The 27,565-nt window shown below is 33.1% G+C and overlaps 2 protein-coding genes across 3 annotated transcripts; one reads left to right on the top strand and one right to left on the bottom strand.

The window, feature by feature from the left end:
* Nucleotides 1–699: 699 nt before the first annotated feature.
* On the top strand, nt 700–5,763 carry LOC143915677 (tyrosyl-DNA phosphodiesterase 1-like). Of its 2 annotated transcripts, none has more exons than XM_077436401.1 (12): nt 700–827; nt 1,293–1,400; nt 1,474–1,890; nt 2,451–2,630; nt 3,927–4,029; nt 4,125–4,247; nt 4,330–4,425; nt 4,521–4,691; nt 4,765–4,933; nt 5,011–5,213; nt 5,281–5,491; nt 5,567–5,763. In XM_077436401.1, the coding sequence occupies exons 3-12, from the start codon at nt 1,689–1,691 to the stop codon at nt 5,687–5,689; spliced, it is 1,581 nt and encodes a 526-aa protein (XP_077292527.1). In that variant the 5' UTR covers nt 700–827; nt 1,293–1,400; nt 1,474–1,688; the 3' UTR covers nt 5,690–5,763. The 2 variants fall into 2 exon arrangements, with proteins under 2 accessions (XP_077292527.1, XP_077292526.1); XM_077436400.1 differs by having other exon boundaries at nt 800–1,204; nt 5,567–5,762.
* Nucleotides 5,764–5,938: 175 nt separating this feature from the next.
* Nucleotides 5,939–27,176, bottom strand: unc79 (UNC-79 domain-containing protein). The gene is made up of 43 exons (XM_077436705.1): nt 27,155–27,176; nt 26,591–26,752; nt 26,366–26,509; nt 26,172–26,264; nt 25,898–26,083; nt 25,585–25,817; nt 24,248–24,462; nt 23,924–24,177; nt 23,635–23,824; nt 23,300–23,552; nt 23,049–23,205; nt 22,830–22,978; nt 22,520–22,741; nt 21,164–21,358; nt 17,815–18,105; nt 17,585–17,733; nt 16,307–16,489; nt 16,077–16,233; nt 15,802–16,003; nt 15,519–15,716; nt 12,830–12,956; nt 12,528–12,762; nt 12,309–12,444; nt 11,925–12,226; nt 11,636–11,845; nt 11,046–11,168; nt 10,773–10,963; nt 10,635–10,708; nt 10,351–10,554; nt 9,966–10,265; nt 9,784–9,886; nt 9,575–9,708; nt 9,262–9,489; nt 9,043–9,181; nt 8,811–8,965; nt 8,399–8,739; nt 8,099–8,327; nt 7,866–8,029; nt 7,208–7,383; nt 6,940–7,120; nt 6,680–6,862; nt 6,234–6,356; nt 5,939–6,160 (listed from the first exon to the last, which is right to left on the bottom strand). The coding sequence occupies exons 1-43, from the start codon at nt 27,174–27,176 to the stop codon at nt 5,939–5,941; spliced, it is 7,935 nt and encodes a 2,644-aa protein (XP_077292831.1).
* Nucleotides 27,177–27,565: the final 389 nt, after the last annotated feature.

The following is a 27,565-nucleotide window of genomic DNA, read 5'->3' as shown; positions in this document are numbered from 1 at the left end:
CAATGGTTATTGTATGTACGAAGAGGTTGACCTTCGCAGAAGTGAGCTGGTTGAACTCCAGAGGTTCAATCTGGTATTGGAAGCTGGTGCGTCGCTTTATATACGTTCTGGGTTGGAGCGTGCCAAAGATCGAAGATCAAAAAAAAAGGGTGCATGGTAAACGGTACATACTCACTTAATTTGCGCGAGCAGGATACAACAGGAACAAGAGGAACAGGCTTTTCCTCCCGTATTAATGTGCACGCGCAGAATACGGGAGGAAAAGCCTGTTCCTCTTGTTCCTGTTGTATCCTGCTCGCGCAAATTAAGTGAATATGTACCGTTTACCATGCACCCTTTTTTTATCTTTCGATTTTCGATCTTTGCGTTTTCGGGCGTTTCACATTCGGGCCCGTGAGGTAGATCCGGTTTATGGCTATGGGGTCAGCGCCGGGGCGTCGTTCGTTTGAGAATGCGGGCATGTGCCACGCGTCAATGACTTTTCAGACACGTGCTAGGGTATCCTGATGACATCACTGTTGGGTTTCGTTCGTCTTACGATCAAGCGATGAACTCTTTCTTCTGGAATGATCGAAGGGGTCGTTGCCCTTGAGTTATGCATGTTTGTACAGGATCGATGATGAGATCACTGGTTTTGAAGTCGTACTATATTCATACAATGTTAAATGGTAAATTTTATTTCGACGAATGACCATTATTACTTTTTGATTGTTATAACACAAGGTCAATCCACAACTACTTTATTTGACAAATGGGAAGAAAGTAATGTGGAACCTACCAACACGCAAAATGGCAGCCCAGGTCAAAAGATGTTGCAGTGTTCCCACGTAATAATTTTTGATTTTATAGTTTTTAATAAATGATGCCTCAACTTTGACAGCTCGCGTCAATAGTCGCACATGGCCGACAATTTTGGTAAAACGAGAGAATCTGTTGATTTCAGCTGTCAAATTGGCGCGAGATTGTAGCAGTTGACGTTTGACAGATGACGGCTTTGACCGGTCGCGTTTATTGATTTTATTGTAACAATTTTGCTAATTGTAATAGTATATTCATATTAGTATGAATACTGGGAGGAAAAGAACACATTCGAGCGATCCCGACGACGATTTTTCCGAAGACGGTACATCTGGCAGCGAATTCTCACCGGGAGAACTTTCTTCAGAAGACGACACAGTGGCTACTGCTATTCGCGTGCCCAAACGTCTCTTTTCTTGTCTCATATTCAACGTACATCGACGCCCAACCTCATCATCTATTCAATAATTATATGATCGTTGAAATTATTCCAGGTCAACATCGCAACCCTCGCAAAAAACAGACCAAAGTGGAGTGCCAATATAAAGAAAACTGCTATAGAAAGAATCCTGATCATTTTCGAGAATATCAACATTCTCATTGTACCCTTTTTTTCAAACTTAATCGTATACTTACCATAAAACGGATAATTATATTAAAATTTTTATTTTGCAGTAGAAAATATTTTGGTTAAATACAGCGGATCTGGACCCTTTGACATTCCATCCAATTTGCAATTTCAAAGAGGAATTATTGAACAACAGTTAAATGTATTAAGAAATCACGCCATTTGTCGCATCAATGTGATTGATAAAAAAACAAATTCTACCGACGCCAACGGTTCCAAAGATAATCCACAGAGCACACAAAGCACATCTTTAATACAATCGATGAACACGAACACTGGTGTTAATGATTCACAAAACTCACCGAGTACCAGTAATAGTAAAAATTCAGATTCAAAAAACTCTCAGGGTTCCAGTACTGTTAAGCCGAGTGAAAAAAACGCTAAAATGTCTAAACCCGAAAGTAGTACTAATCAAACTGAAACCTCTAAATGTTCAAAGACAGACAACCCATCTACTAGTTCAAGTACGTAACATAACACTTTTTCTTTAACCGTTTGCCCGCGGCCGTCTTCTATGGAAGCTTTGGGCGACAAGTCTGTAGCGCGGCTGTCTTCCATAGAATTTCTGAACTTTGCACGGGATTTTGAGCCTTATATGCGCCGATTTCAACTGTTTTAAGGTTCAAAATTGGTTGAATATATTACTGAGTGAATGCTATCTATTCAATTTGCTTAAAATGAATATATACCAGTCAAAAATTAGTTTTTTGTGTAACCATACTGAAACCTCGTTTATGTGACGTCACGTCTTCATACAATTATGAAGATTGATTATTTGACAATTATTCCAAAACTGCGAGATATATTATGTATTTTATTGTTTAAAATAATACTTTATGTGTTAATTAACATATCTGGTTACTTGAGTAAATATTAAAATCTGTATTTAAGGTTGAAAACTCGATTGCGGAATTCGCAAAAAAGGTGCCGCGTACAGGGCTTGTTCGCTATATTTATTGCCGCGGGCAAAGGGCTAAATAATACATATTTGCAATTTTTAAGTGTTCTTATAATTGTAATTTAGGTAGTGACGCTCAAACGAAGCCAAGTTTAAAAAGAAAAATAGAAGACTTTTTCAATGTTGTTGCTCCGAAAGGAAGAATGAAAGAAAAACATGAAAGAGCTGCACCGTATTTTATGTTTTTTACCACTATTAGTTCAGCTCCAGAAACACATACCCATCCCCTATCAATTACATTTCAAGGTAAACATTTTTTTATCATCTCGATATATGTTGTTTATTTTAGTGTCCGTTAAAACCAAAACTCTTATATAATTGGTCAGCATGCGTAAAAACTGCTGCAGATGTGTGAGTTCGACCCAAACTCATATTTAACATTAGGCTAAGCAAACACTTAGTTTGTTGTCGACGACAATGTATGTCTATGGACGATGTTAATATTATTTTTTTCATAATCTCAAAACTATTTAGAAATAATAGCGTAAACAGCTGTTAGTTTTTAGGATGTTTTTAAAAATGTTAACATTTGACAAAACTTTTGTTCATTATTAGCCAGCAGCATAGCTCGGTCGTTAAGAGGGCTGGACACCAGCGTTTGTCCATACAAACGTATTACACTTCTCCCTTCCTCAATTATGGCACTAGAGAAATTATTTTTAATATGCTATGGATATCCACCATTGGGATGCATCTATCGTTTTATTTTTTTGATTAGCTATTTTTTATAGGAGCTAAGAGCCGCCACACATCTATAAACTCGCCTCTTTTTTTACACCCACGAAAAGAGTCCAGCGTGCTTATTTAACGGTCGATTTTAAATTATAGTTAGCGCATAGTTGCACAGAAAATATCTTTCTCATACCGATGATGAAATTTTTTTAAAAATTGGTCCAGTTTCGGAGGAGAAAATAGGAGAATACGAAACCTCGATTTTGTCGATTTAAAATACGTATTATCGGGTCGAAGCGCAACTGTCGCATTCACTCTATATCTATATTGATATATATTGTGGCATTCACTCAATATATACATTCACTCAATATATATATCGTTCCTTTCATCGATATATACAATGTATATATCGATGAAAGGAACGGCAACAAAATTAGGGTTTCGGGTGTACAGCCCTCTTAAGTTTCTGCTTAGCGTCGTGAGGTCCCGGGTTCGATCCTAGAGCCGGGCCTCGAGTGAAAATGAATTTTTCAGAGTATACTGCTGGTCAGATCTGGATTTGTGATTCCAGGTTGATCGTTTCCTATCAGAGTTTGCCAATTTTCTCTGATTTCATTGTTGAAACGGTTCCCGGTAAAAATTGACTAAAATCCTTCCTATATACAATATGTCACCTATAATTTGTGATTGATTAATGTGCAATAAATAAGTTTGTGTACGTATTTGCGAGTTTTTCAGTCTCGTAATTCAGTGACTTATAAAATGAATAAAAAATGCTGCAATATTTGTAATTGGCCAGGAAGGCGCATTGGGGTTGCCTGTAATGCCTTCCTGGTATGTAATTAAATAAAATAAATTATATTACAGAGCTTTTGGATCCCAGTTTAGGTAAACTAAAAAGTTCTCTTCAAATAAATTTCATGGTTGATGTAGGATGGCTATTGGCGCAATATTATTTTGCAGATTATAGGTAAGAAAAATAAAATTTATTTAACTATAAAATGAAAACTAGAAATAATCTTGAATGCTCCTACAAATTAACGTTTAATGTTTCTGAAAAATCAGTGATAAACCATTAACTATACTTTATGGTGACGATTCTGAAGATTTGAAAGCTGTAAATCAAAAGAAACGGAATATAGAAGCACATTTAGTTCCCATGAAAAACGCATTCGGGAAACATCATACGTAAGTAATAGTGAATTGGCATATTCATATATAATATAATATACTTCTTATAATCTTTTGTTATAATACATTTATTTTTTAGTAAAATGGGTATATACCATTATGAAGATGAATCAATTAGAGTTGTAGTTTCTACCGCTAATCTTTACATAGATGATTGGGAAAACAGGACACAGGGGTTTGTTTTTTTTCTTAAGATATTTTTATTTAAACATTGTAAATAGTATTTTTTATATGATATTAATATGTATGTATGTAAATGTTACATTTTAGCTTGTGGTTAAGTCCAAGATGTCCCCGACTTGCTGACCCATACGACGTCGTCAATGGAGAATCACCCACTGGCTTCAAGAGATCGTTAATCAATTATTTGAATTCTTACAGTATGCCTTGTTTATCTATGTATTTGCAGATAGTCAAAAACATCGATTTCTCAGCTATTAAGTATGTTTTTATTCAGAATATTTTATGTAATTTATATATTTTACCATGTATTTATCGTGATTTTATGGTGTAGTGTTTTCTTTGTGGCTTCTATACCTGGTGGCCATTTTGACACACAGTGGGGCCTTAGTCGCATTGGAAATTTGCTTTCGCAACATTGTGTAATTCCGCCAGATGAAGCCGATCAATGGACTTTGATTGCACAAGCTTCCAGTATTGGCAGCTTTGGAAATGATCCTAAAGTAATTTGTCAAAATGTATTAACTCGTTTACTTATGCGAATTTTATACCATAATTTAATTTTACTATCTATTTTTAGCTGTGGCTTTGTGGAGATTTCCAACAGAATTTTTGTCGCAGCTTTAAATCTTCACCAATGGTTACTAGACCACCTCAATTGAAATTTATCTATCCTTCTTTAACCAATGTTAAAAATTCACATGACAATTTACTGGGAGGTGGATGTTTACCTTATTCAAATTCAATACATGTTAAACAACCGTGGCTCAACAATTATCTACAGTATTGTTTTCATATGTAATTGAAATATTATATGTTTTGATTTTTTAATTCAAATGTATATTTTTAGGGAATGGTCAGCGGTGCATTCGGGACGTAATAGAGCTATGCCACACATTAAAAGCTATTTAAGAATGTCTCCTGATTCAAAACGAGCGCCTTTTTTCCTCTTGACTTCGGGAAACATTTCAAAATCAGCTTGGGGAACGTTTAACAAAGGGAATAGAGCCTTGAGAATTAATTCTTACGAAGTTGGTGTTCTGTTTATTCCCAAATTCGTTGTAAGTTTATTATATTTTGTAAGCAGTGTTTTTAAATTTTGGAAATATCTTACTAATTATTATCCCATATTGCAGGTGAATAAAGATTTCTTTTCACTTGAATTATCTGATTCGGATAGACTTCCTGTGCCATATGACTTACCCCCGATTCCGTATGAATCTGGCGAAGTTCCATGGGTCATGGATTATCTTTCATAAATTTTATAATTTAATTTTAATTTTTCGCTTTGTTTTGATATATTATTTTCACATTAAAATTGTACAAAATATTTAAAAGCTTTTTATTTCATAATTTTAACAACTAATTTACATTATCGTTGAATACTACAAAGTGTCTATGTATGTATGTATGTATATTTTTCCTATGACTACTAAGTTGAAATACACTCTTAAAATATATATTTACATGTAAAATAATATTTCTGGGTTAGCTTTTGCTAAAAATAATTAAACAAAATAAAATTGTGTGACATTTGAACTCTGAAGTTCTATTTGAGCCATTTTGAATTGAAGACGCTGTAACCACTTTAAAAGAACTGAAAGAGGGGCCGGTGAAGTAGACGGAGGTGGGGTGTTTTCCATTTCTGCCGGCGGAGACGGTGGTGGAGAGTTCTGTGCTGGTGGAAAGTTGCGACAGTTCTGAAGTCTCATTTGAAGATGACCAGGTAACTGAAATACGAAGTTAATATATTTTATTGTCTTCGAATGTAACAAGTTGTAATAAGAATAATTAAACTCTCACTTGAATGTGATGCGAATATAAAACAGGGCTCCACAGTGGCAATAGTTTGCTTAACACCATGGAATTGCATTCGAGCAACGCCTCCAATAGACTCAAAAAGTGAAGATTGACTGTTTCAGCAAGCTATGGAAGAAGTGTTAAAAAAAATTGCATTTATTATAATATGTATATGTATACCAGAATGGAAAAGCAAATTTTGGATTTCCCACAATGGACCTAGTCATATGAAATTTTGGCCTGCTTGTATTTCATAAAATTTGTATATTTAATGGCATTTTTTAAAAAATAAATTCACTTTTCCTTTAGTAAGATGCAAGTTTTCACTAGGTCTACTGTGGGAAATCCAAAATTTTCATTTTTCACACCGGCCTAATGTACATATAATATACATATTTATATTTTACCACTTTTGAATGTGACACAAGTTGCAATATACAAGGTGTTACTTTCCCCCAGAAATCAAAAAGTATGCTCATGGTGACATGATACGCTTCAGAGCTAGGAGTGTTACTATTTGAAGCTTGTTCCAAATACACAGTCCACAATTGACATAAAATGAACGCATGGAATAAAGAGCTCATGTGTAATACTGATGCTTTCGATTGTTCTACAAATCCTGCCATTATAACCTATAATTTTAAAAATCATTCAAATTCATTATTTTGATCTGGCGAAATGCACCTGTAAATAATATATATGTACATACTTGAATGTGGTCGGCGATATGACAGCTGGCTTCTTGAGGAATAGGTTGAGCTAAAGAAACATTTGATAGAGCATTTTGGTTACTATGAGGTCGCGGGTTGAGTGCATAATGATTCAAAGATCCCACCAATAGCCACGAAAGCATTCTAATGTGGGAAACACACTCGGTGAATTCTCTTGGTCTGAAAGTATGTAAAAGATATATGTAATTGTCTTCTTTACTCAAACTGTTCTACATGCATACTATTATTATTTAAATACATAAATACCCTTGTTGTAAAGCAGATGGTGCATTATATAGCCAAGGCATATATCGAGCTATAGCCCGATTATCTCTGTTATTTCCTCGTGTTATTTCTAGTGCTACAAATTGAGCCATTCCACTTTTTAAAACACCTCCAAGTGTATCTTCGTTTAATCCAACTGAAGAACCTTTACTGTAGCTCTAAATAAATATAGATAATTAATTAGTAAATTTTAAATAATATTGTTACGTATACTAAAAAGAGCCGCCAGTTAAGTGCAATCGGATTAAGCCGAGGCGCATCCCTGACACTGTGCGACCGTTATAATTGGTTTCAAGGATTATATCTAGACTCGAAGTGCATGTAGGCTAAACAATGGCCGCTATTTGGTCCGTTCTCAGAAGTGACCGATACCGTGGTACCGAATGTCGTGGGAATACATATCCGAGTACGTGACCATAACAATAGGTAAACAAATCAGACGTCGAAGATGTCCTGAGAGACCTGCCCCTTATAAGGCGGTACTTAGGCGATATCAAGACATTCTGGACGGAGCACTGGCGGTGTGTGTATCTCCATAATCATCAATAAATGCTGTGACACGACTTTAGCCTTTTACTTGGATCCTCCACCCACCTCTACGCAACAATATAAAAGAAAATAAATCAAATATGTATGCTACCTTGATTTTTGTTAATGTATGAAAATCTGCTAAAAACTCTAAAACGTCTCCAATGTATTGCCTCATACAGTCGGCAGCTCCTGTACTGTATTCTCTATTATAAGGACCGCTTAGTTTCAGGCAGTCTTCCAATGCTGACGTTAACGGTAGAGACCCTCCGGCATCTATAATTTTATTATTTTGATTGACGAAAACTATACAATTATCCAATAAAAGCTGGTTTTGTTTCATACCTTGAAGTACGAAACTTATCAGCATTAAAAAGTTTTCATCCGGAATTGTTGTTTTGAATTTTAAAGCTTGAACCAGTTCGAATATGATCATTCTGCACATCATCAACTTATCTCTTTCTTTTGTGAAGCTTCGATTGCACAAGAAGCTCAGATCGAGAAGGTAATTATATTGCAAAACAAAGTTTTGTATGGAAAAACTTACAATCTTCGAAAATGGGTCCAATATACCCTAAAATAAAAATAGTACCAATGTATCAACTGCTTTTAATGTGGATAATGTGTGATAAATTCAAATATTACCTTGAATTGGTTTATCGCTGGTACTTTTAAAATTGAAACCATTATTCTCAAAAGGGGTATGACGTCTTCAAAAATATTTAATGTAAGTATTATTCGGCGGAAGAGGGTGTCTAATTGTTGCATAAGTGCACCGGATGAAGAACCCGGACCCAGCGCTTCTAGCGGCAAGCAGTCCATGTAACACGCCATATTTTCAATGATAATAGGAAGTTGTTCTGAAGGAAGTGTTTTCCTCGAGTTGAGAAATTCTGTGAGTAACTGAAGAGGACCAGTTGGATTCAATTCGTTGAAGTCTATTAGAGCTTGTGCGATACTTTTAAAGAAAATCATTTTTTGTTTTTCTAGAATGCAAATAAAGACATTTTAAATTAAATATAAACAATTTATAATGTTCCATAAACTATTTAGTCACCTGGAGCTCTTGTTTGAAATATTTGGACGAATACGGCATTGGGAGCAAGTTGATGTAGAACACATCGTAAAAATTGGTGAGCCACACTCACTGCTCCTCCGGGTAAATGAAGATTAGCTTCACTTTGCCATGGATACATTGCAAACTGAGCAATTCTAAATTTTCAAACACATATGTATATGTAGTATAAAATAAATGTGAAAATATAATATTTTATAGTATTATTACTAACTTTGATACAACTGTAAGAATATCTGGCAACAAAGGAGCTGCAGCAGACGGTTCTCGATGAACGAAAGTTGCCAAAACTATAATACAGAGTCCCAACTCTTCATCGCTGTATTCTTCTGTGATTATTCCACATTCCGCACCTTTTTGTTGTTTAAAAAGCAACATTAATAATTCCAATATTATTTTTCTATTTTGATTAAGAGAAATTTTTTGTACTCACATCTTTCAACCATACATTCTTCGCCTATTCGTTTAGCACTTTGTTTTAATTCAGGTTGCGTATGACATGATTTTTGAGTTACACCATCCATTAAGAAAGCTCCTCCTTCTCTGCTCATACAGCCTTCCCAAGCATTACCTCCTGCACCACTACCGCTACCAGAACCTTTACCACCTGTTCGTACCCTATGACGTTGCCAATTTCCAGAATGATCTTCACGAAAGGGACCTGTTCAAATTAAAATTAATAGCATCTATTCACAATAATAATTTTAATGGAAATGTGTCATTAATTAGCATGTTTGGACTCTAACCACCCGAGGCAGATAGTGGAGGGGCTGAAAGTGGTGTTTTTACAGCATCGGGCGTTTCTGCTTGAGTTGCAGTTGGTGGAGATTCTAACAGGGCCACTTGTTTAATTAATCGCCTTGGGCTAGTTCCACGAGATCTAAATGTTTTTAATACATAGTTAAAAAATTCTGTCTTTATTCATATAACTTAAATTTGTTTAAAGAGCACTAACCGTGAAGAACCTTCACCAGATGATTGTCTTATGAGATCGTCCTGTTTCATCGAATTATTATCCACTGAAATGGATGTTGGTTTTCCTAGCTTACATGGAGCGTCTAAATACAAAATAAACTTTAAATTAGTAATTCTTAGTATACATATACTCAGTTAGTAAAATTGTTATACAATAACAACCTGAAGGCATACTCAACGCTTCTCTCACTCTGTCTACTAATGCATTAAAATTTGGCGATGCTGGTATATGGGAACCGATTGGAAGAAGTCTCTCTTGTGCAGGTATATCGAAAGTGTGTGGTTGACATCGTCCCATATTAATGGGTTGGGGAGAAGTTGCCTCTCCACCGTCACTTGACGGGGGTTCACTTGATCCACAAGACATAACTTCCATTTTTGATAAAGGCGATTCTGGTGAAGCATATGCAGCCATTAAATTATATTCATTCTTCAATATGTTTCCCCTTGTTAGAACAGGTACTGAAATTATTTCATCAAATGCATGATAACATTCTACATATGTACATACAATGTTTTGAAACGTTAAAAATAGATGATTAATTACGATTGTTTCTGACTGATGCTCCTATAGGCAACAATCTTTCGATGTTTGGTGTTTGTAATGGTTTTGGTGGATTCCTCATATCGATTTGCCATGGTGTAAAATGTTCTTCACTGTTGACACCATTCGAAGAAGGTCCTGTATCGGGAGATGAACTTCCGGCCGTGACAGGAGTAGACGTTGAAGTATTTGATGAATCAACGGTTTCTAAAGTATATGTTTATCAATATTAGAAATGAAATAGATTCAATGGTACATATTTATAATTTAATTCATACTTAAAATACGTTTCTGTCTTCCTAAAGATTTTGGCGATGCGTGTGATGCAGTGTTGCTTTCATTCTTCCCTTGTTGTTGTTTACTAAAATCAAATATTATATTATGAATGTCATAATGATATTAACGGAGTAAATATTTCGAAATACCTGGAATCTTTTACAGCAGACGTTCCCGATTGCTTAATAGTTACTTGATTGCAATGTATTTGCCCGCTAGCACTTCCACCAATTACTTGAATAGAATGCGTCGCTTTTGCTGGCAAATCTTGCTTCGCGTTAGTTACTTTAACATTATCGCTAGATTCCAAAACAGATTTCAAGGCTGCTAGCTTTGTAGGCTATTGAAAAATCAGTCGTCAATTTAAATAAATTGCTGTGATATTAATATGTCAAAGAATTAACAAATGCAGATGGTTTTACTTTTGAAGCAATCTGAGAAGTTGTAATTTGCTTTAATTGCTGTTGATCCGTTGCAGACATCAAGCTTGACGTCACCATCATTCGCACACCCTCTTTTACTCCCCACTTGTGACTATCTCCATGCTGTAAAGGAAAATGGATCAGGCGCATATTATTGTCATTATTTTAGTGTATGAATGAAATCGGTCTCCGTCACGGGCCCGAATGTGAAACGCCCGAAAACGCAAATATCGGAAGGCACAGATCGAAAATCGAAATATCTTAAGTCGAAAGATCAAAAAAAAAGACATAGTCACTTAATTTGCACGAGCAGGATACAACAGGAACAAGAGGAACAGGCTTTTCCTCCCGTATTAATGTGCGCGCGCAGAATACGGGAGGAAAAGCCTGTTCCTCTTGTTCCTGTTGTATCCTGCTCGCGCAAATTAAGTGAGTATGTACCGTTTACCATGCACCCTTTTTTTATCTTTCGACTTATGATCTTTCGATTTTCGATCTTTGCCTTCCGATATTTGCGTTTTCGGGCGTTTCACATTCGGGCCCGTGACGGAGACCGGAATGAAATATATATTTTTTAAATATATGTATACCCCAGCATCATCATCACTGGACTTAAACCAGAGGGGTTTCATTCCCATAAACTTTTCTGAATGTTTTTTCTCAGGCTTTGTTTCCATTGTCTTCGATACTATTTTAGCACTATCCATTAGAAGAGTTTGTGATGTAATTGATAGACTTTTAGCTTGACTAGAATCTTTGATCGTTTGCTCTTCAGTGTGTGTGGTTTCATCAAAAGAACCCTGAACGAAATTAAAACCAAAAGTCTTAAACAAAACCAATTATAAGACAATAAATTGTTTAACTTGTCATGCACAATACCTGTGCTGTACTCCCATGTAATGTACTGTCAGATTTATCACTTGTTTCTGGAATTGCAACCAACTCTGACTCGGTGCTTTCTTGATCTAAACTCCAATGTTGGTATTTTCTAGGTTTCACTGTCTCCTCCCAGTGAGTTTCCATACCTGAACCAGACATTTTTTGGTGATGTGTACCACTTTTGCCAGTAGGTGGTTTTTGTGATTCTATTGAATACATCGGAGATAGCGGTGGAGTTTCAAAGCGTTCAGTTGCCGCCGATGGATGTTCTTGATCTCCTCCCAAAGAAGGTTGACTTATATCTATATATAATAATTTCATGAAAAATGTTATATACATATGTTTACATATACATACATATAGTTGTAATAATTTAAAAGTAACCTCTTGATCTAGACTGTGACAATACAATCATGGTAGGAATTCGTTTACATTCGTGATGCTGAGCATCTAACGTGTTTATAACAATTTTGACAAGAAACTGGAGTTGTCCACATATCGGTTGTTGAATATATTGATACTAAAATACCAAAAAATGTACATTATGAAAAAATTCGATATGTCACGGTTTGATTTTAATATTACGTATATAATATAAATTACCTTATACAGTAAAACTAATAGAGCCATTAACCAACATCTTCTTGAATGTGTTTCTAATTGCCACAAAGAATATGTTGGTTGTGACAGAATTGGCGTAACTGGGGTCTTTGTTGATGGATATGGACTATACAATAATAAAGATATAGCTGGGCCTATGATTGACCACCCCATTGCATGATTTTGATCTAATACTTGTGGTAAATTTGCCAAAAACACATTAAATACTGCAGAGTGTCTGAAAACCAAAGGGACTTTGAATAATAAAAAAATAGATTAGCTCAATGTGTACTCTATGTATTTACCTCAACCTATTTGGTGGAGTATGAAATATTTTGTCGTTGATATTGTACCCAAATAACAAATACAAATGTTTAAAAAGAATGGCTTGAGTCTTTGATGTATATTTTTCATCTGTAGGACTCGCTTGGTCTGATCGAGATAAAAATTGCATTAATAAAAACACCAACAAATGAGCGGTCTCTCGGTCAGCTTCGTCGATGTCAATAATTCGTGGAAGCAGAGCAGCCAAAGTTGCGTCATCTGTTGTTCCACTAACCCCATACATTGAATGCATTTGTCCATCTAGTCAAAAATTGATTACATTATAATACTATAATACATATTATGACAAAAAAATCTGTCTGATCATCAAATATCATGCATCTAAAAAATAAAATTTTTAGGCAAGGAATACTCTATCGATTAAAGAAATAAATAGATGAGCTCGGTACCTACATATATTGAATGCAAAATTAAATTGTAAGCGATGAAAGTAATTATTAATTTGAATGCAATTCAATTTGAAGATACGATTTCTCAACTATTTAGCATAAATGTTTTCATTCAAAAACGCTTAAACTTTATAATAGGCAAGTACAAATTATTTAAAATACATACATATGCATATGACAATTTTAATATAATATTTGAAAATATTATATTAAAATTGTCATATATATGCATAGCAAATGCAGAATACTATATAAAATTGTATATCACGTAGATTTTTAATTTATCAGACAGATAAAAATTCCACAAAGAAATGACTGAATGTCGATTTGTAAATAACTAATCTGTTGATCCAACTAAATACATATTATAGTTATTACATGTATGTATGTATGCTCTCTTATAAAATTATTATCAGTCTATTATATCAAACACATTTCTTACGTAATTACAAATCCCACTAGACTTGACTTGTTTATTTTTAGACAATAAGATTTTGAAAGATTTGTCAACATATATATAATATAATTCAATACCATTCATCTAAAAAATGCAATATCTACTATTTTAACATTACTAAAGCTATTGTGCATAAGCATTCAGATACTAAAAGTGAATAGAAGATGCATATATTATATAATATTATATAAAATAAAACACACATATCAGTGGTTTATCTGGAAAAATAGTGCAAAAATTTTAATTAATTTTAATACGTATACCAATTATTTAAATAAATACATAAAAAGCTAATTTTTAGTATATGAAATTCATAGCTATAAGTTAATAAGAAATACTAGATATAATTAAATACAATACGATATATTATAAAAATAAATTTGATTGGCCGATGTACATATTTTTATATTGGTTTGATATCTAATCATAAAAAACACATTCTTCATTATTTTACAATAACTTTAGGTACATTGAATAAAGAGCTGAAACTTCATTACATTGGGTATTATCATATTAATGAAAGTTACAGACATTACTAACAAACTAACCAGTAGATTATATGACAGAATCACTAATAACCATACCAACACACTTGTGAAGAGTCTCGGTGATTACAACAAAATGTCTATACCCTTCAGGTATAAACACAGATTACCTAAACACAATCTACTTTAGGTCATCGACTTTAGAGAGTCTTTAATTAATATTATGTATTAGATGTATTATGAACATTTATAAGGATTGTAAATAGGTTTTTGAGCTCTTTTTCCTATTATGCTGTAGATTAACATTAGAATAATATAATACTATGATTACTAACCAAATTAAATTAAATTGTAAAATAGAAAATGATCAGTAGATCAGTAGCTATTAAAATAGATATAAGATGTATTGTGAACATAATTTCGTAATAATAAAAAGCATTTAAAAATCAAAAAAATATATTAATGAAAGAGCTACGATTTTATAGAAAGTACACAAAATTATTTGATACAAGTATATTATTTTTAAATTAATACTAATGAACACTTTTAACAATCTCAAATTTATTGCGTAGATTTTTCGTGCTTCATTTTCATTTTTAATTAGAAGAAGCGTATTCTAGTGGTGCTTATGTGATTATCATCCACAATGCACAAAAACCAATAGAAAGTATGTGAAGAATTAAAATTTGTATTAATATGATAGGTATTATCTTGAGATACAACACGTATTATTTATTATATTGGCAATATGACGAAAAATATGTATATACATATATAGATTAAGTAACAAGTACATACATACATATGTATATGTGAAAACTATCATTTTCCATTTTCATTTTTCATAGCAGAATTAATGTAATGCAAAAAATACAATGTTAGCTGATTATTATTAAACATATAATAGTAACATTGTATGTGGTAAAATAAAGTGAAAATGGTCCATACACAACTACATGTTCAAATAGAAATTGCAAAGCCAAGTCTACACTACTTTGCAAACATTAATTACGAAGCAGATAGTTATATCTATTGTTTATGTAATATAATAAAGTGGTAAGAAGTGACAGAATTAAATTCACTTCCCCCTAGCTTTAGCTTAATTAACTGACCCAAGCCAAACCGAGAACTTTTCCTCTTCAGTATGGGGGCGGAATACTGCCTGCTGTACACCTTTTCCTTTTCTATACGGTTACAAAAATATAAAAAAGCACTTGACAAACGCGTTTGGTATTTTTTGAACAAATTTTCGTATTATCTTTCAATTACTCGAAGCTGCAGAGAAGATTAGACATACATATAAAACACAAACAATCACCTTGTTTAGTTTCTTGGCGCGGAATCATCGTTGCCGGGGCTGACATCGTTCTTTTATACGGCCACTTTGTCCCAAACGATGCATTCAATGTCTTCACAGACGATCCACCAACAGATCCATCGGTGGTGGAAAGTGCTTCCTGAGCACGTTTCAATTTTTGGATAAATATTTCACTGTTGGTTTCATTATTACGTAGGTCTAAAATATGATTCCATTAACGTTTAATTTAAATTTTGAGCAATAACTATTATGACAGTACTATTATGATAGTAGGGATGTATACCTCTAATATAAGCAATATCTCCGTTTTTCTCTAAATGAATTTGAGCTTCCAAAAATAGAGTATCGAATCTATTTAAAAAGAAGTCCCAAGATAGAATTTTTCGATCACTGAGAGAATTATGAAGTTGATATAGAGATTGCAAAACCATTGGTCGATCGACAATGAACATATCGAATTGTGTTTCCAAGCACATTATTAGACACTACAATATTTATAATTATTAGGATATATTTTGCGTAATGAAAGTATTATTTGTATTATTTTATGAACCTTACCCGAATAGCATTGTCGTGAATAGTTCCGATATATAGTGTAGCTCTTTGAGCAACATAAACATTGGGGTCATCCATGCTAGATATTAAGTAGCAAAACGCCGTTGCTAATGCGGTTTGTAGTGGAAAAACGTTTTTTAATGGAGTCGAATCCATGAATCTAAAAATCACAAAAATATTATACTTATGTCATGTATTGAATTGAGTTAAACAACTGTAAGAAAATTCAATACCTCGTGAGAACGGTAACCCTTTCTACAGCTGTAAAGCGAATTCTCCAATCTGAATGGTGGAATTCTTCTTGAATTAATCTCCAAAATACATCTGACCCAGCAGTCAAAGTTATGCAGTGCAAAAGTAGAGGTACGGCTACTTCACAAATATGAGAATGGCGTGCATTGCAGACGCTCCATAAACTGAAAAATTGTTTATTTATTTTATTTTATTTTATTTTATATACGGCCGCAAAGGGTTTGGTGCAAGCGCTCGACAATAACCAGACAGACTGAACAACAGATAAACTGGATGGCAGCTTTAAACGCAATTCTCGTCTTCTCGAATGATAGATTGCACATCAAATGACGAGTAACCTTTCGATGTGTACAGATGCAATTATTAAAATGGTAATTATTAAAATTGAGTTGGATCTTTCTGGCGAGTTTAATAAGGCAAGATTCGGAACTTATCGAATCTTGCCTTATTAAACATCCAGTTTACCTGTCGTTCAGTCTGTCTGATGATTGTCGAGCGCTTGCACCGCACCGGGGCGCAAGGACCATTGAACAAAAATAATATAGAACATGCATAATAATAATAAATAGAACAATAAATAATACATAGAACAATAAAACAAAAAAAAAACCACAATATTAATATAAGAAAGGAAAAGAAAAAATATGATTTTTAAAACTAATTGAAGAAATAAATGAATTAAATAAAAAAATTAGAAAAATGATGATGCAACAATTTTTTTAAACTATTTTTACTAATATTAAAAAAATCAAATTGGCTAAATTCGTTTCCCAGTTTATGAAGTCGGGGTAACGTTGAATTTTTTTTATAACTAGTGGCATAATTTTTGATGTGGAATAAATAGTTGCATCTGGTAAATCTCCCCGGTGTATGAAAATTTATGAGGTCCACTAATTCACTACAGTCCATAACTCCGCTGAGTACACCAAACAGACATAATAAAATCATTGATTATTCTCCTGTCACAAAGTTTGATCATATTCAATTTAATATACTTGTTGGTGACAGGGTCAGATTTTGTAAAAAATTTAAAATCAATGAATCTAATAAATCTATTCTAAATCCTGTCAATGGAATTACTATGTACCTGTGAATTAGGGGACCATATTGGCGAATTGTATTCAAGTCGATTCCTTACCAATGAGAAAAATAATAATTTAATTGTGTTTATATTAAAAAAAAGAGCACATGTAACATGCATTTAACATGTATTGTAGAAATTTTCAATATGAACATAATTATTTTTGGTTAGTACAAACTTTTTGATCAATAAATTTTCTTGACACCATATAAAAAACCCTCGATGCTCTTTAGCAGCTTTAGTAAAAGCATCACCATGCAAAACCAATATGTACAGGCATTGCAACATGTAGTAAATCATATCGGGTCGATCGGCCACAGGTATTTCCTAGAGATGCGAAAATATTTTTTTAAAATACATATATTGTTGTGAGAGCTATAATAGATTCAGTAAAAGTTGTAAAGTTACTTGTAAAAGTTGATGGATATATTGCAATTGTTGCGGTAGCTCATCAATGGAAAATCTAAACTTTCCAACAGAAGTGTGCCAAAAGTTTGATAGGTCATCGTCGGGTCCAGGCTCGACGGGTTGATCATTTTCACCGACTAGATTCGGTTTCGCTACTTGTACAGTTGCTGTTGCAACATCTGTGTCAGTTAAAGTAACAGCCCTAGCAACAGCTGACACCACTTTCTCTGCTGGCATTATTGAAGCCAAGTCCAACTGTTCCGATACCGTTTCAACCGTAGCCGTCATTATCTGTATCAATTGAACGACTATATATTACAAAATAATTACATTTCTCTGTTATATATGGGTACGTGCTCATATGAATATACTTTTGCAGATCAAAAAAAAACTATTTATGACTATCATTAAAAATATATATAAATCAGTCAAACTCTCGAGGTTGAATTTTCTCACGATAATAATACTTTGTAAAGCGTAAAAAGTAAAAACATTTAACCAAGAGAACAAACACCTTTAAATAAAACATGACAAGTATAGGTAATTTAATTATATATTGTACTTTATGACAATTACATTTTGCTTGAAATTTTTTGGTCTGCAAAACTAATATAAATAAAAAAGTCCTACTTTGGCATGCTGCATTCAAAACCCAAAGATGTCAAACCACTGGGTTAATATCAGGCTAGCATCTCTAAAATGTTTAAATTTCAATTCCATTTTTTTTTAAATCGTATGTACTAGTTTTTCTGCATTTATAGTTATAGGTTTGATTAATCCCAAAAATATCAATGTAACTGAAAATATTTTTACATGACAATAAACAAAAAAGCAATACCCCAAATGATCGATTTCAATATATAAAACGTGAAGCCACAATATATGTATATAAAATCAAATGAAATTTGGATATGAATATGTATTATAATATAAATAGCCAAATGATAGGTACTAAAAAGGCAAATAAGTTGTTTTAAGGCTGCAAAAATTTTCTGAAATGATTATTTTTTAACCTTTTTGTAGGCATGTTAACATTCAAAAAATGTATATGATATATTTTGCGATTCAAGTAATCCATTTTGTATGAAATAATGTATTTAATATGATATATATATAAAAAAAAAATCAGTTATCACTGCATGTGATCTATAGCTTGTGTATACAGTTTTTAAATGGTATGTACATGTGCATAATGTTTGATATTTTTAATTTAACTTGATAAATTAATATAAATAACAATATCTATTTGTACATGCTAAAATAAAAAAAAGTCATTCGAGAAACATTCATGCTTGAAAAGTATATATTATTTGCTAGACAAATTTGCCGGTGATTTCAAATAAAATCATCATTATAGCTGTTACTTGTAACTTTCAGCATTTTCTTACCATTTAACATTGTTCACGTTCATATATTACAATATCCAAAGAGACATCAGCAATCACAAAATTTCTCTACTAAATTTTGATATGTACATACAAACATAGTAACTGTGTTGATGCAAAGATCTGATTGAAAGAGAAGAGAAACAGAGAATATTTTGTTGTTACTGATGCGGATTGCACTAATAAAAATTTTTCATGCCTTCACTGAAATATACAAAGTTACATCGAAAACTTTTTAATTGCAAGTGTTAGCTATTATTTATACTTTTCATGCAACATAAAACATGAAAATATATAGTTTTGCTAAGCGAATTAATCAAACTTTTGTGAGTGTTTAGTAAATCGCATACATTATATATAATGTATTAAAGGGATTAGCTAATTTTACAGTGAAACACATAAAAAAGGTAATATATTTTAAACATTCTAATCTATTCATACATAGAACATATTACAGACATACGTGAAGTATCTGTGGGAGCATGAAATAGAATATATGAAAACAACGTTACATTGAGCGGTTCAGGAGATTCCAATATTGAGCAAAGAAGAGGCTAGTTTTTAAATTGCATGGAAAATAAAAAAGGATAGATAGGTATAGCACAAATAAGAATTAATATGACTTAAAAAATTCAAAAGAAGGCACACCTATTAAAACAAAACATGCTATTCTTTTAAAAGTTCATGTGCAGTTTTATCGAATGGGTGGGTTCATCGAAAGAGAAAATGTTGAAAAAAGTCAGTGAAATGCGCATTCGACATACGAGTATGTACACTTTTTACTTATCATACACATATATTTAATAATATTTGACCTTACATTTGAATGATTGGCAAATATATTATATTATAATTCCATAGTGAAATGCAGCTCTTTTTGCCAAGAAAGGAATAGAGTAGACAGAGGATAGAAACCAGATGTAAAAAATACATACATATATACATATTTAATAAATCAAAGTTACCAACAATTGAGGTATTAGTCTTTTGATGAACCACCATTTATATATCTCATTAATTTGTATTTTTATCCTGTAATTTTTAAACAATGTCATTATTTACATATTGTATTTGATTTTAGGCTATGTATATATCGATAGACTTGAAAGTGTTTTTGTGACATTAAGCGTATTATGTTTTTTGAACGGCCTAGTTATTGTTTAATAATTTTGACATGAAACGAAAATATAAGATATGTTGATACCATAATGGCTTCAATTAATTTTCTAAGCTACGATCTAGCATTGTGTTTTATTAGTCGAATACTTTTTGTAATAAGAACTGGATAATATCACAATTTACTAGATTTCATTAATGTTGTGTTAGTGTTGATATTATTTTGTGTGTGGATGTGTATTCAAAATTGAGTATGTATTATAAATTTTATATTAGTTAATTTTTTTAAAACTCTACTCAATTTGTAAAAAGACAACTAATAGAATATATAAGTACACATCTAAAACCAGTGCTTTCATAACCATTAATAGTGTCGGTCTACTTACAGTAAATTTGTAAATATTCTATTAAACTTTTATATGTTGGAGGTACGAGTACACATAAACCATAAAGAAAAAGTTTTTAGATTCGAAATAAATGATTTTATATAATGTCACACTTTATTTCTAGAGGAACATTCCTATTTTTTATTTTTGTTGTCATAATTAGATACTACATATGTACCTAGAATAAAATATGACAAAAAATAACAGATTTTATTTTAATTCTGAATGAATATATTACACACAAACGTGATGAATAATTTATCGAATGGTGTGTTAAATTGTGTAAAATATTCATTGCCGTTAGAGAAAGCATGTTTTTGAAAAAAAAAATGGAAAATAAAAATGATTATTTGCATGTGTATGATAGAGATGTATTATAATAATGATATACATATTTAAAATGAAGCGGATCTAACTGGGAAACGCTAAAAGTAGGCAAATGGTGTATATACAAGAACATACGTGAGGCATGTGAACTAGTACACCGCCCACCGAGTGTATCTCCGGTATCGGTAACGGCAGAGGCATGTTGATGATCGCTTCACCAGCTGGCCCCCTGTCCCTGTCCGATCCTGCGCCCCCGCGGCCAGCCCTGTCCCCTTCGGGAGGGCTCTTGCGCGAGTGGCTGCCTTCCGAAGGCAGGTCATCCATCGGGGGCTGTGCATCCAAATCCCACCCAATCACACAACATACGCAAATGACTTTACTTAGATTCACCATCAAATGTATATCGATTTTCATTCTTTTCTTGTCAAAAATAATATGAAAACCATATTATCTACATATACATATGTATGTAAATAGATTTTTAAAATGAAAATTGATATTTTATGTCATGTATCTATGTAATTACTCTAAATATGACGAAAATGTTGGATCTAACAGGCTCAGCTGCGGTTTTTGTGTGTTTAGTATGAAATTTAAAGTCAATGAAATCGATTCAAAAGTACAACAAAAGGAATAACCTCTCTATTTTTAATATACTCTATCTGTCTTTCCCATTAGGTTCTTGGTATTATAATAAATTAAAATTCATAAATATGTATTGTAAACGATTAATATTAAGTGCAGTTCAGATGTAATTGTTGTATTTGAAGAAAGAAATTGAGTGCTGCTAGAAATTATATCAATTAAAATTAATCAAATCACAAAACATGGGAAAAGGCATCACAGAAGAATATATTAAAATGAAATGAAATTGGTGAGATTGTGATATTTTAGAGTGGAGAAAATACCATAGCATGAAAGGAACTTGGACAAGATTAACACTCCATACATATAACATATGCATATATTAGATATATAAGTCAGTCAATGCATTCATTTACATGCATACACGAAGGTGTTACAGATCAGTCCACATCGATATTATTGAACAGGAGCCTCAATAGACAGAAATACGGTTGCTTGTTGAGGACAAAACAAAACTTAAATTTCATACTAACAGTAATAAGTGAACAAGATTCACAGATATCAATCGATACATCCACTAATTTCATATTTATAACAACATTAATAATTGCAAATTAAATCACATTAATATAATTTTAATTCTAGGTATTAACATAAGTATCTAAATCAATCGTATATTATATTATATTAATAATATGTATAGGTTATAATTTAACACCAAATATTGTGCTAAAAGTGAATTGCAAAACTTTAGTAGAATATATATATATATATATATATATATATATATATATATATATATATATATATATATATATATATATATATATGTGTGTGTGTGTGTGTGTGTGTGTGCGTGTGTGTGCGTGTATAAAATGTTAGATATAAATGTGTGGGTTTTCTCACATCTGGTGGATGTGCGGGTGTATCGGGAGCCATCATCCGTACAATTCGTACGGCCAATTGATGCCACATAATGGCGGCCTCACATGACGAGCAATCTGGAGAAGAACAACTCCCTGTACAAGAACCTTCTCTCAGAACGCTTAGAGTACGTCCCAGAAGTTGACTCGCCGACTTAGCCACCCAACCGCCGAGAGCCGTCTGTTCAAAAGCTTGCAATTCCATCTAAAATTCAATATTCATTCATTGAAAAATTCATACTTACTAGTGTTGCACAATACTAAGTTCGACAACACTTGCTAAAATGCTTTACCTGTTTTAATAATATATCCAACATGAGTATACAACAAGAGAGATTGTGTTCGCCGTCTGTTTCGAAATCAGTAGTGTTTTGTCTTGACGTTGGTGCTTCATTGTCGGATAATCCTGAAGTATTTGGAGATTCATCTTCGATTACGGGTGCTGAAATTCGATCAAACTATTAAATTAAAAACTGGTTGTATCGGTGAATGAAGTGTAAACAAAGACTTACAGATTGATCCTCCCTTATGAGAATCGCTGCCATTTTTTGAAGTGTGTTTTGAAGGTTTTCGATCATCACCTGAATTCATTTTCATCATACGAACACCAGCTTCAAACATATCGAAAAGTTGGGAGAGTGGAATTAATATCTCAAGCATAGAAAGTATCTGTAATTTTTTTATTTTATTTTATAAAATGCTGTTTACAGCCACTAACTACATAGTATTAAATGATTCTAAAAATCATTATATATTGAAATACCTGCAACCAATGTAAAGCTTGCAATTGAACTCTTGCTGTTGTTTTCTCAAATCTTATGGCGACAAAATTATACATTTTTTTCACATCAAAGCCTAGTGGGCTCATGTCCGGATCCAATATTTTACTCAATATAATCTTTAGTTCTGATAACTCTTTCTCTGGAACATCATTTGTAACAGCTTCCATCCAATGAGGCATTATGTAATCCCATATATCAGTCGATATTATTTCATATGGAACCAGACAAAACAATCTAAAAAATGCAAATGTAAGTCAATATGTTAGAATTAATCTTTGGTGGGGGAGATATCGTCTGAAATATAAATTGCATGTACCTATTCAAACCATCTTTTAAGTGTGAAGTTCGAGATGCCAACGTATCCCAGTGGCCCCCAACTCTTGCATATTCTGGTGGATGAGGAAGAAGACAAGAAACCAAAACTTTGTTATGCGTTCTACAGATATCTTTCAGCCACACACAAACATGTTCAGTTTTAAGTTTTTCAATTGTACTTTCAGCCTGTCCTGAATATTCAATAACACATTTAGATGTACAAAATATAATAATGATGTTTCAATTTTACGTATATGTATGTATGTATGTTTATAAAAATAGCATAATACCATCGTAAGAATACGCAGTGACGTGAAACCAGTGAAATAACATAGATAAAAGTCGCCCTAATATCTCCACAGGTGTGTCTTGATTTGGAGTACACAATCCTACGAGTAACCAGACACCGTATCTACCAAGCAATTGTCTTTCTTCGACAGATATATTGTCAGTTGGCAGAGTTGAAGATATCGTAGGCTTGGGTGAGTCGTTCGAGTCTTTTGGCCCTGTTTCAATGTTTAAAGGTTTCGCCTCTTTTAAAAGACTAAAACAAATCACATTCAATGATGGAATCCAAAATCAATGTATGACAATAAAATAGTGAATGCTTATACCTCACAATAGCTTCAACTAAATAAGTTTGCCTTTCACTATCCATTTGCCACGCAGGAGGTAAACTTCTGTGAACGACATGATCACCACCTCTCCTACTGTTATGTCGGTTTGCATGGCATTGTTGACAGTATCGAATTGGATGATTGCCATTGTAACTTGCACATTCGTTAGAAAAGCAAATTGAAAAGGCAGACTTATCAGTTGCCCTGCAATTCTAAAGTGTGGTAATATATATTACTAATATTATTAAACAAATAATATAGGTACATTGTGTTCAAAATATTATTTATTTATTTATAGTAGTTTTGGACCATTGTGGCTTTACAGGAAGAACCTAATGCGCCACAATGGCCTACATTTGATTATGAAAAACAGAAAAATAAAAAATAAAATACATAAAATAAAAAGCAAAAATTCAAAAGCAGAAAAACATGATAAAATGAAAAAAAAAACAGAAAACAAAAGAAAAATAATACATAAGAAAAAGAATAAATGTACAAAAGTGTAAAAATCAAAAATTAAATCCAAAAATCACATTCTTAGTTTCATATTAAACAAAAGAAAAATAATACATAAAAATGTACATAAGGAGAAAGAAAAAGAAAAAGTAACATAAAATAAAACAATATATAAATAAAAATAAAATCCAAATGGAAGAGGGTAGATCAAGATTCCACTCATACATCACATTCAAATTAAGAAAATAATGATGAGCGCAGGTTACCAGATAAATATGCTAAAATAATATCCGATAATCTACGCTCACCAAGGTGGAAAATATCACATTCAGGGACGGCAGCAACGATTTCATTGAGAAGTCGAATAGCTCTTGGTATAGGAGCCATTCGAAAAAGAAATGTGCGAGCAGGAGGTCCAACCATTAAATGATAATATCTACCACGCACATAATTATTAGGTACATAAAGTCCCAATTGTTCCAGCAACAACGGACATGACGTATTACCACGCAGTAGCTGGAGAACGAAACGAATTAACGAGATGTTTCTCCGAAGTTCAAGGGAATTATACCCAAGCATGCCCAAAAGGAAAGGAGTGGGATAGAGATATGGGTAGTACCCATACTCTTTCTTATAAAGAAAACGAAGAAATGCTTTTTGCACTTTTTCGATAATAAGAGAGTAGTTTGCTTCGCATTATACTCTAGCTTACTTCAAACAAGCGAGTTGAAAAGCAAGCGAGAAGACAAAGGGTTGGAGAATAACCTAGCATATCTCAAGACAAATCCAAGTCGACGAAAGGAAACGTCAGCGACTATCTTGATGTGGTTGTGAAAGGTGAAAATTATTATATGTTAACATGAAACTTTAGCACAAACCTTATTTTCACAAACCATTGAAACTTGTTGCATGGGATGTAATATATCGAAAAAGCGCTGATTAGGATGTTCTCTATGTATTTCGTTGGCACATTCGATGCAAAGGTACAATGGTGGCGGTGAATCAGATGCAAAAGTAACACTTATACAATGATCATAGCATACTTTTGCAGCTTCGGCATTACCTGCATTCGGACACATGTCGCGTTGACAAACGAATGGAGTGAGATCATCTATAATTACAGTTATATTGATTATTTATTAGTAACAATATGGTAATAGTACGTATGTACATATGTACATAAGTGCTTACTTGAAAATTTACATAATAATCCTTTGCGGTCAAAGAGATTAGCGTTAAACGCAGGCCAGTGATAAAATAACAGCTTAGCTGCTGATGCTCTAGCTCCTGCTGTTCCATATGCAATCACACACAAAACATCCTTTACTACGGTTTGCTTCATAGTCATCAAGCACTCGAGAAGTTGGCAGTGATGGGCTATGGGCAGTTATGTAAACCACTTTTAAGTATTATGCATATGTTATATTTAATTGCTATAATGAAAGTTTTGTAACTCAAAAATCACCTGGGTTACTAGAATACTGAAACACCATCATTATTACAGCGGCTACAGACTGTGATGCCTGACTTTCTTCCTCTTCGCCTTCATAGCATCTTGCTAAAATATTATAAAACGTTAAATATATTTACACATAAAAAAATAAGAAGAAAGTAAAACATTTATATATTTACTAATTGTAAACGGCAAAATGTAAAAACATAGGAGATTGATGATTTCTTGATGTAATGATACCGGTAGTACACCGACACAAGAAGCGGCTAAATAAGGAAGATTGTCTATCATATCATATTCTAAAAATGGCAGCAAGCATCCCAAACATTGTAAAATAGATTGTCCAAAGGCTGAAATTTTCATTTGTGTTAAACAATATACCTTAGTGCATGAAGAATAAAGAAATATATTTTTAACAAACATATTATTACCATGAACTCCATATTGCACCAGAGATGCAACGTCCACCAACTGAGATATAGCATTATATAACCCTTTGTAATCTAAATTTGGGTAAAGATTCATTCGAGCCTGATCATTTTCCGGATCTCGGAGCATTTCCAACGGTGAGCTGGGGACATCTTTCAATACAGCTTCAATGAAATAAACAAATCATCAATTTTATCAATTCGAAAAAGGTTGTACTGCAGTCGATTCGAATAAATATGTAGATATCTCACTTAAAAGTGTCTGTGAAAAATATTTAACGGTGTTGGCTATATCGATGCCAGATGGTAAGGGTTGTATGCCATGTAAAAGCCTCAATTGACAATCATGAAGGCTTCGAATCTTTGCTGTAACTGGACCAATGAAACATTCGATTACATAAATAGGTACTGAAATATTGTTTGTGTTAAGGTTATATAATATATATCGTCAATTAGTGCAATTGATAAAAAAATATGCTGAAAAACAGCTGCATTATCTATGACGAATGAGTTGTTATTTAAGGTTGTATTGAATTTAAGTGTAATGTGGAGCGAGAGGCAACTCACATGCAGCCGCCCTGGTGCCCATGTTTATGAGCTGAATCTTGAAACTGCCCTGCATTTATGTAAGTGCCCGCCGGCACTGGCCAACCAAACCCAGCTAGATGAGATAGAAACCGCCCACGCCTTCTACGGCGTAGCACCCATACGTACACCTACAACGACCCACATCTATCTCTCTCAACACCCAATTGCTTCCCAAATCAATACCCACACATTTCCTCTCTCCCTTTCTCCATTGTCGTCACATCTCTCCATCTCACCCTCATACACCTGTTGCCGCATGTATCTGTGCCATTGCTGCTCTCTTCATGTCACATCCCAGTTAACCTTTACCTTCCCTAATGTTTTTCAACGATCGGCAGTTTTAATAAATAAATTTTTCAATTTTTATGCTTTTTATTACATATTACATAC

The sequence above is a fragment of the Arctopsyche grandis genome, chromosome 8, assembly GCF_051622035.1.
Source record: "Arctopsyche grandis isolate Sample6627 chromosome 8, ASM5162203v2, whole genome shotgun sequence".
Lineage (NCBI taxonomy): Eukaryota > Metazoa > Arthropoda > Insecta > Trichoptera > Hydropsychidae > Arctopsyche > Arctopsyche grandis.
This window is presented reverse-complemented; position numbering and strand designations above follow the sequence as displayed.